The sequence below is a fragment of the Sander lucioperca genome, chromosome 14, assembly GCF_008315115.2.
Source record: "Sander lucioperca isolate FBNREF2018 chromosome 14, SLUC_FBN_1.2, whole genome shotgun sequence".
In the NCBI taxonomy this organism is placed as follows: Eukaryota; Metazoa; Chordata; class Actinopteri; order Perciformes; family Percidae; genus Sander; species Sander lucioperca.
This window is the reverse complement of record NC_050186.1, coordinates 5,959,243-5,970,295: the sequence shown is the minus strand read 5'-3', so window position 1 is coordinate 5,970,295 and position 11,053 is coordinate 5,959,243. Positions and strand designations below refer to the sequence as shown.

General features: G+C 38.9%; 1 protein-coding gene across 1 annotated transcript in view; it reads right to left on the bottom strand.

Moving 5' to 3' along the window:
- Nucleotides 1-1,032: 1,032 nt before the first annotated feature.
- The window catches only part of LOC118493082 (astrotactin-2), a 200,427-nt gene continuing 190,406 nt past the window's right edge, over nt 1,033-11,053 (bottom strand). The window contains exon 11 of the mRNA XM_035991599.1: nt 1,033-1,255. Within this exon, the coding sequence (XP_035847492.1) occupies nt 1,048-1,255 (208 nt within the window). The 3' untranslated portion in view covers nt 1,033-1,047. The remainder of the gene's footprint in view (nt 1,256-11,053) is intronic.

The following is an 11,053-nucleotide window of genomic DNA, read 5'->3' as shown; positions in this document are numbered from 1 at the left end:
TGTCTTGGGAAAGAAAAAGAGGTGATTATGTAAATTAATTAATTTTAGAATATATTCAATACTTAAGCAGTCTTTTAGCTGCAAAGTCCTGCAATAACTACTAAGCTTGTTGTTTGTTTCATTAACTGTTTTGAGGCAATTGTCTATTGTTACAGGCCTCTTTATCCTCATTTCTGAATTATCCAATGTGCCAGAAACCTGTGCGTGTGCAGTTATGGCTACAATACATGGAACATGCATAAATGGTAGCATGCCCAGACTGCATATCTGTAGCTTCTGTGTATCTATTCAGACTAAAGGCTTGAATGCGGCATTTACCAGTGTGGCTCTAGTCTGCAGTTGGTTGTCAACACCCTCTGAGCTCTGCTAGCTAGTTTGGTACAGCTCTGCAGCTGACAGCAGACTGATAGATGAAAAGTGTAACTGCTAGGCCTTTTATCAGTAGGTCTATCACATGCAAACATGTCTCACTCACACACTCACACACTCTCACACACACACACACACACACACACACACACACACACACACACACTTTTAATCCCAATCTGATAATCTAAAACTTCCAGGGATGGCAATGTCGGTCTCTTCGGTCAGTCCACCACTCTGATCTGGACTGACATATCTCAAAAACTATCCACTTAAAAACTATTGCAATGATGATGATAAACATAACTGCTAAACATTTGCATGGTAACGTTGCCATTTTGAGCATGTTAGCAAATACAGCCTCACAGAGCTACTAGCGTGTGTGTAGACTCTTAATCTTGTTATAAATTCAATGCTTATTTTTGGAATAAATATACAATAAATGTAATTTGAATATGTTTTACTATGTTTTACTATGCAAATCTATAAAAATACAGGCACATCTAACTTCCAATAGGAATGTATTTACTGCATACTTAATTCATTATAGATATTATACCTATTCTAGTCAATCAAGTATTACATGGTAAACATAAACATTTTTAAAAACACAGGTGAATTTAATTAACCTTGGATCGACCCTGGTTGACACTTACCATGTACAGCAACATATTCATGTCAGCATGTCATCAACAGTAGAAGTAAAACCAGCACATGCCATCTGCTTACACTTACCATGCAGCCGGATGAGTCTAACTGTCTGTCAGTCACACATTTGAAGTTCTTCTTGCAACCACCGTTATCTTTGGAACAGTCACGGGCGGGCCCAAAAGATGCCAGTAGGTCCTCCACTGTCTCAAAGTAAGTGGACATCATGGCCTCTTCCCTGGAATGGAAGAAAAAAAAAAGATTATTTCACAGTGTAAATAAAGACACACCATTACTAGTAATGGCAAGTGGAAAAGAATGCTTGAGCAGCTGAACATCCCTCATAACCTTGCTATGTTAGTGCAATTAAGAAGCCATCAATGCTTGTACATAATGTGACAACATTATGGTTTGTTGCCCTTGCACCTACAATTAATGACTACTTAAAATGTTTGCAAGTCATGTTTTGGTTTTTTGTAAAAGGGTATAAAAGTCATCTTAATGGCAAAAATATTGATAAAATGTAGATAAATGAACACTAACAATAACAGAGCTGTTATTAAATACAGAAAAGTATTACTTCTTTTGATATGACTGGTTTCCTCTGTGAGCTTTAGTTTCATTGTGTGACTGGTAGCACAAAAGCAAACACTACTAAACCCAATCCAATAGTAGTTTAAAACTGATGTACCCTAGGGCTTATGTTGTGCTGTACCAGGTGCACAGCGTCTTTAAAGGCACTTTAACACCTATAGTTTGGTAGACTAGGTGCGATTCGCGGGTGAAGTTGCAACATTGGTGCATTTTTTTACACGGTTTGGTTAGTGTTCACACTGCACTTTGTCAAACACACCAAACCTTGTAAACAAATGTCACATGGTCAAAGCGGTCGCTGTTCTATTAAACATAAAATCCAAGTGAAACGTGGCTGACACTTCTGGTCTCAGACATAATGGAGCGACACCAAATTTATAATGTGCTAGATTTTCTGGTTTTGCTTTTGTGATTTTAATATTTTAAAAGAAGGTGAACAATATGATAGGGCTGAAACGATTCCTCGAATAACTCGAATAATTCGATTACAAAAAATCCTCGAAGCAAAATTCTTTGCCTCGAAGCTTCGTTAAATCAATGTAATTAAGGTTGTACGGCTCACTGTGTTTCCGCACGGAGGATAATTACTAGCGCACACAACAGTTTGCCGCTTCTGTGGACACAAGACAAGTTTATATACTGTCTATGCACAAGACTGACGGCCCAGATTACAAATGAACGAAGACGAAAATAGCGAGGGTCTAAGAGAAGAGACAGGCGAGAGAAAACAACAGAAAGTTTGGGATCATTTTAAGCTGCAAACATGCTACTACATCATCTGTGTAGAAAACATCCAGTGTCCTCATCCATTCCACGGAGCGAACACGACACAAGGTAGCTAACTAACGTCCGCTGCTCTCGTCCACCGCGCTGTTTTACACAATAGCCCTGCTGTAAGCTTTGTACAGTCACATTTACCCTCTGGTTAGTGAACAGCTCTTTTGCATATCCAGTGCAAAGAGCCAGAGGCAAGAAGGGGAAGGGGGTGAAAAATACTAACATTTGGGCCATCAAAAATGTACTTGGAATTTGGCAATAAAAAATGTTGCTTTTTCAAAAAAAAAAAAAAAACAGCAATTTTAGTACACAGCAATAATAAATATTTACTATTGCTGTTTACAAAGTATTTCTTATCCGATTACTCGATGGAATAATCGGTAGAATACTCGATTACTAAAATAATCGATAGCTGCAGCCCTACAATATGAGCACCTGACAAGACAGCGAGTGAAGGAGAGGGCGGGCGGGAAAGAGAGATTATGGTGTGTTGTCACACAGACAACAAGCGGTGTATAGTCATAATAGGTTATGAATTTGAAAGTTATTATCCCTTCAATCATATATACGTTTCTAAAATTAGACAGTCAGTGCCTCTGTATCAAGTACAGGATATGTGCTGTCACAGTGTTTTTCAATATATTCCAATATGACATAATTTCATACGATGAACCATAAAAACCTGGATGACATTATACAACATCTGAAAACCTCCTGTTGTCTTGATATTATACCAACGGGTGTTTTCAAAAATGTTTGGCTTCTGATCTACAGATTGTAAACACGTCTCTTCTCTCAGGTATCTTCCCACAGGCCCTGAAATCTGCAGTCACCAAGCCACTCCTGAAAAAGAACAATCTAGACACGTCACTAATGAGCAACTATAGGCCGATATCAAACCTTCCATTTTTATAATTGAAAAAGCGGTTTTTCAACAACTCAACCTTTTCTTGTCACTAAACAACAGTTTTGATGCCTTCCAGTCGGGTTTTCGACCACACCACAGCACTGAGACGGCTCTTGTTAAAGTCTTTAATGACTCCACTTAAGCACAGATAGTGGCAAAATTTCAGTCTTAGTATCACTTGATCTCAGTGCTGCATTTGATACGGTTGACCATGACATATTACTAGACCAATTGGAAAACTGGGTTGGCCTTTCTGACTCAGTACTAAAGTGGTTTGAATCCTATTTAAAGAATAGGGACTACTTTGTGTCTATAGGTAATTATACATCTGACCATACAAATATGACGTGCAGAGTTCCCCAAAGCTCAGTTCTGGGGCCTCTTCTGTTTAACATCTACATGCTTCCACTGGCTCAAATTATGGAAAACAACAAAATAAATTACCATAGTTATGCGAATGACACACAAATTTATATAACCTTATCGCCAGGGGACTATAGTCCAATACAAATCTGACTAAGTGCATTGAACAAATTAACGACTGGATGTGCAAGAACTTTCTTAAATTAAATGAAGAAAAAACTGAGGTGGTTGTTTTTGGAGCAAAAGAGGAACGACTAAAAGTCAGTGCTCAGCTCCAAACGACAATGTAAAAAACAGCAGACAAAGCCAGAAATCTTGATGTAGTCATGGACTCAGACCTGAATTTTAACAGCCACAATAAGACAATTACAAAGTCAGCCTATTACCACCTTAAAAATATATCAAGGGTTAAAGGACTTACTATGTCTCAGCAGGATTTGGAAAAACTTGTCCATGCTTTTATCTTCAGTAGACTTGACTACTGTAACGGTGTCTTTACAGGTCTCCCTAAAAAATCAATCAGACAGCTGCAGCTGATTCAGAACGCTGCTGCTTGAGTCCTCACTAAGACCACAAAGCGGATCATATCACTCCAGTACTGAAGTATTTACACTGGCTTCCAGTGCCTCAAAGAATTGATTTCAAAATACTTTTGCTGGTTTATAAATCACTAAACGGTTTAGCACCAAAATACATTTCTGATCTGCTGCTACACTATGACCCACCCAGACCTCTCAGGGCGTCTGGGACAGGTCTGCTTGTTTTTATGCTCCACATATCTGGAACAAACTCGCAGAAAACTGCAGGTTTGCTGCAACTCTCAGTTCTTTAAAATCAAGGCTGAAGACCTATCTTTTTGATGTTGCCTTTCTTTAAATAACTGTTCATTTCTTATACTGAAGTTGCATTGTTGACACTGTATGACAATCTATATAAGCATATAAAGAGAAATTCCTATTTTATCTGCTTTTATATATTTAACTGTTTTAACTGCTCTTTAATGTTTAATTTATTATACTGCACTGTAACTTTTATTCTCGTATTTTATCTGTTTTAATTTTTTTAATCTGTTTTTATGTAAAACACTTTGAATTGCCCTGTTGTGTTGCTTGAACAGAACTCAAGTGCACTTGGAAGTAAACTAAGACCCCTGTTTCAAGCAGACCAGAGTTTTGTTGCTTTGTCCCTACCAGAGTTTGAATAACATGTCATATCATCCCAAACGAACCAGTCTATCCCATGAAACACTCCAGGATTCAGTTAAAACTGACCAAACTGCTCAGGTGTGAAAGAAACCTGCATCAATTTGTAAATTCAATTCTATTGTAGTGTTATACTGTATACTTAATAGTATTTTTTTTATATTTCTTACTGTCATTCTGTTTTTATTCTTTATATGTGAAGCGTTTAAAGACTATATTTGTCCATTCATTATTTCTAAAGAAACACGACAATGTATAAAAGGCTCCATTACCTTGTACCTCACGTTATGGCTCCGTAGCAGACGTTTTTGTAAAAATAGGCTAACGATTGTGTCATAACCACGCGACTTACTGTCGCACAGTAGAGAAATTACCGTAGAGTACAGGAGTTTGAAGCGTGCAGGCAGTTTCGTCTCACATTAGCTGTTTAAATGTAATTACTAATGTTAACTAGCATTTTAGTTAGCAATAATTAGCCTGTGCCTATGTTATCTCCTTACATATACCTACGCTCTCTGTCTCTGCAAGATTGGGAATGATATAGATTTCTCTATATGGAACAGCTACCAGAAGACTTACAACTTTCAGACAGGTTGCTCACAGCACATTTACGTCGTCTCTCTCAGTTGGAGGCTGCGCAGTAACGCTCAACCATCACCGGAAAAGTGTTTCTAATATCCTTCACTGGTCTCCGTCCAGAGCAACGGGATCTGTTGGTCCATTATATATGATTCTCACTCATAAAATTGAAGTTAGGGGGAGCTGACTCGATAACAGCACTACTGTTATTATGGTCCAACCATGTTTCAGTTAAAAACATAAAATCAAGATTGTGCTTAATAATAAAATCATTGATTAAAAATGATTTTCCTTTAATTTAATTATCTGTCTAATGTTTTGGGATAGGCTGTGGCTGATGAGGAATGGATGCTAAATTTGCTAAGTTTGCAGCTAAGTGCTTCTTCTTACTTAGCGGATTCACCATTCTTTTTCTATTACCTATCACAACATAAATTGAGGAAGAATTTAATACACAGGGCCTGGGCTTGTCCTAGAAAAAGTCATGAGTGCCACTAGGCATGCAGCCTGGACCCAGCATATATGCCGGCATATATACAGTTAAAGCTTGTTGCATTTCGTACACAAGCATCCTTATCAGTCTGGGGAGGATGCCATCCTGGCAGAGGTGCCTGGCGTTTTACTTTTGGCCGGGGGCGAATGACGGGAGAAGGAAGGTTAGACTGCGGTTAGATTTTTGTAGTATGCAGTTCGGGACTACAAATACAAAAATCTGTCTGCTTGTTTAGATACACATTCAGCCAGTTGGAACAGAAGAACACACTTTTAGAATAGGCCTGTTTAGTAAGCAGGATTTTATGGCCGCATTCTTACACTTATAAAATGCAATTCAATGTGCAAGTAATCCAAGTATTCAGAATATGTTACTCAGATTGAGTAACGTAACGGAATACGTTACAAATTACATTTTTGGGCATGTATTCTGTAACGGAATACGTTTTGAAAGTATCGTTCCCAACACTGCACATTATTCTACATCTGGAGGTCTTGTTTTGCAAAGGGCGTTGAAAAACTGGAGAAACAATGCACGCAATATCGTGAAATGAAGCGGGCAAAAAGGCATGCTAGGAAGGATGTACCATCCACACTAAACCCAGTCTACATATGCTCTGCCTGCAACTGCAGCTGTGCTTCCAGAATTGGCCTATACAGTCACCAAAAATCTCACAAATGAAGAAGAAGATGGTCATCATTGGACACGATGGACAACCATAAGCAAGCAAGCAAGTAAGCAAGCAAGTGTCAGTCTGCCACTGCCAGGGCCACTTTAGTTTGAAATAAATAATTAAAAACAAAGAGGAATGCTGGATCTTTGTGCTTTCTTCTAAGAAATGTCAGCTTGACCAATGCTGTACAGCTCAGCTGCTGGCTTCATTTCAGCATGCACAGCCATGCCCATATCCTGAGCTCTGCATGCCTGCTGTCAAAGTGAACGAAAGGGTAAGCTACCCCTGTGTTTTTCTTTGCAACAAAATAAAAGCACTGTCTCGTACAATGGGGCCACAGGGACCACAGTTTGTTGTGATGGTGACTCGACTCTACAAACAGCAACAAGATATTGAATGATGGGAAGACAGATAGCCTGCTGAGCGAGGAGGATTTTGGAGTATTGCCACTGTCACTGTTCTTGCATGTCTTTGTCTCTGTATACTTGGGTGCTTATTTAGCAATGGTAGTGCCACTTGACATATTGATTTTTTGAAATTTGATTGAAATGTTTTTTTTTGTTTTGTTTTTTTGCTGCTTTAATGTCTTTTATAACCCTGTACGGTGATCTTGAGTGCCGAGAAAGGTGCCTTTAAATAAAATGTATTATTATTATTATTATTATTATTATTATTAATAAAAGTAACTAAACAATGCCATGTATTTTGCAAAGTTTCTTGAACTTTTTTTGTGAAAAGAATATAGTGACCTTGTTATGTGCTTTAGACAAAGATGAATGTCAAAGCATTAACATTCATCAAAAAAGGTTGGAGTGCTCTGTACAGAGCATTGACGAAAAAACCTTCAAAATTCATATCTTATTAATATAAGCAGGGATGTATTGCTGCTAGATGTAGGCAGACACCTACCACCCTTTTCATTGACAAAATACTATCTTTTCTTCTGTTTCATAGTGTGTCTGCCCATGTGTGATCAGCATTTTAATGGTATTTAAAACCTCACACTGTTTTCGGCAAAGGGTTTCTTTATTTTACATATTTGGTTTTCATGTTAGATTTATGGCACATCAGCCCATAATTGGCACATCTTCTTTGTGTGAGCGGTGAAGTATTACCGCTCACTGACAGCACATAGAATCTGTCCCCTTTGCAAAAGTAAACCTTTCCTCACAGTGCTATGCGGATAGCAAATCACTCACTGTCACACACTCTGAATATATATATATATATAAAAAGTGTCTACCAAAAGAGCCCAGACAAGTAACCCATCACTCCAAAATGTGGATATTCTTTCATTTGATTAATGGAGCAGGAGTTTGTTTTTGTTTAGTTTGTTTTTGTAATCTAAGTATATGGTACTGTAGCCCTCTGGCTATTTGCACTCTGCGTTATTATGGCCTAACTATGGCTATGGTTCTTCTGGTTTGAGCATTCATTCAAATGTGGATACAATGACTCAACTATACAGAGAAAAATCGCCTTTCAAGTCTTCAGCTGTCCTATTCAAAAAAGTCCTAAAATGGCCAAAAATATCTTTAAAAAAAAAAAGGGTTGCTTTCTGTTTGCAGCGGACTAAGAAATATTTCATGGTCCCTAATAGAACATGATGATGTGGTTATGCCAGACCCATTATGCTTTAGTATTGATGTCGCCCAGTAATTCTCAGAACTCAAGATCGATGCACAAATGCAACTCTTCAAGGACACTTTTCTGGCAATATATTTCAGTTTACTGGTTCGCTGGTCACACAAGCAGCTATGCTATAGTAAAGTTTGTCTTTCTTAAGGCCAAATAAACAGCATTTGTAAACAGGGTGGGAAATTAACCTTTTGGTCAACCAGTCAAAATCGCTGACGGATATCTCATATTTATGTATTTAATTGTATTAATTCAGCCTTGTGTTTGGGTTAGCATTTCTGGGATAGCTGCAGGATATGTGAACTGAACTCCCCAAATACATAAAATCAGAATGCCACAAAACTGCTAAAAAGTTCACATTTGTTTGTTCTCCCATATTGACTTTGATAGTTGGTAGAGTTGATGATTTATTGTTGCTGCTAGGACCCATAAAATCAACCACATGAAGCTTAGTGGAAGTTCAGTCAGGCAGACTCTCTTTATGCTTTCATTCATTAACAAATCTCTCTGTCTCTCGTTGTCCAGCTTCTACTGTATCAGCCGACTGTGGGCCAACAAGATTTTGCCACAATCTCCCTAAGCCAATCGTATCGTTGCTATCAAACTTTAAATATCTGTTCTCTCTGCTGCTGTCAATTATTGCAGATGAATCAATGCAACCCTCCGCTACCCCATTCACCTCCAGTCTTCATTACATCCAGTGCCCAGTCCTGCTCCACATCCCATCATCCAGATCTTCAGCCAACTCCATTCACCACCACTAGCGTCTCCACTCTGGGGATATATTCTTGCTGTACTAACCATGGCATCACTACCCCCCCATAAATATACTATCTCTCGATGGGGTCTAATCGCCAAAGACTCTATATAATTCTAACTTTATTGTGCACCATGTAATAAATGTTCACTCTAAATCAAGTCTCTCCTGATTGAAATCTTAAGCCTTAATCATTTTTTTTGTAAAATGTTCTCATGAAACATAGTTCAGCTACAAGAAATACATATCCCTTTGTTCAGTTCACAAAATGGATTAGTTAGGACAGATGAAGTCATCCTGAGTCTACCATCAGTTCATCAGGTCATCAGTTGTTGTACACTTCCAAAAAAGACGGTATGGTAGAATCCTAAACCACCTCAACTGTCTCAATGTGGAGGAGTAGGAGCCTAAAACCAATGTCTTTTTTGATTTCTGATCCTCTAACTAACCTCTAACCAATCATGCAGAGTGAGGCTGGCCGCTTTGTGGAGGACCCAACCGCTTATATTCTCAGTCTAATTCTCTTGGTCACAAACCAATGCTCAGGTCTGTGGTCAGGAAAAGGCTAAACAGAAAATCAAGATCTTTGCCTCATGTCTCCACTCTTTTTTCACAACCACCATCTGATACTACACTTGTAGCAAGACCCTAACACATTTGCAAAACTGCTGCTCTCTCCTCCTGGGTGGTTCAGGCTATACCCAGTGGGCCTTAGACTTTGGGGTATTGATGTGTCACATTGTCACATTCAGCTGGAAACTCTTCGATGTCAAAGATCATAGAGCAATGGAACCGGAAAGACAACATCATCCAAATACAGTGGAAATGCTGCCATATCATCACCAAACTGGACATTCTCAAGAGCTCAGCTGTGCCTTTAAGAATATAAAAAACTGGAAAGAGGACAGGGTGCACTCTTGTTAGAGTCTGATGCCCACATTCAATGTGTTCGACTTACTGCCAAAAAAGAGAAACAGATTTCCCTAGTGTACTGGAACTGAATTATATTTTCTTGGGGCAAACAAGCTGGTTAAATGTTCCAGAGCCAAGGACCACGCAAGCCAAAAGGTAGAGATGAGCAATGGAAACTTGCCCTTAGAACATGGGATGTAGTCACTTTTTGTGGAAGGTGCCCAATTTAGTGCGTCGAGTCAAAAGGTACCAACAAAATGCAGTTGGGCTCACCTCTATGCACAGCTTTGGCTCTGGAACCAAATTCCTTGATAGACGGCGGACTCTCCTACTCAGGAATTGTCCATTGCGAGATGTGCCAGGCAGTTGTGGGACTACTGATAAATCACCGCCTGGCTGCTGCACAGTTGGACTTTATCCCGGTGGATGAAAGGGTCACCATAATGTGGCTGCGTAATGTAGAGAAAAAAACTATTACTTTTGTTTGTGCATATGCACATTTTTGGTTGCTATGATGGCTGGTAAGCTGTCATGCCACAGCTACAAAAAGTATACACCTAAATTTGAGACATGGGAGCTGAACACTAAGCATAGGTGAACTTGAGTTTATTCAACAAAGTGTGCATATTTATTCTAAATCTGGATAAATGCAGGTTAAGAATGGGGCACGCTTTAGGTTATGAGCACCAACTCCATTCTGCAATTTCTGAATCATTCTTGATTTTAGGACACCTATTTTAAATAATTAATAAGGATTGAAAGTAGTGCTGTCAAACGATTCAAATATTTAATCGCGATTAATCGCATTATTGTCATAGTCAACTCGCAATTAATCACAATTAATCGCGCATTTTTATCTATTCTAAATGTCCCTTGATTTCTTTTTGTCCCATTATTTGTTCTCATTTTAATGCTCTTATCAACATGGAAAAGTGGATCTGCTTGCTTTATGCAGATGTGCTTGTCTGAAGTCATCCATTGTCGCCTGGCTTTGATGAGGGGGTGGAGAATTCGCATCAGCTGTGTGCTTGGCCATCAAGTGGTATTTCAGGTCAGGTTCAGGACAGGTCTGCTTGTTGTCCCCAGAGTCAGAACTAAACAGGGGGAAGCAGCGTTTAGTTTCTATGCTCCACATATCTGG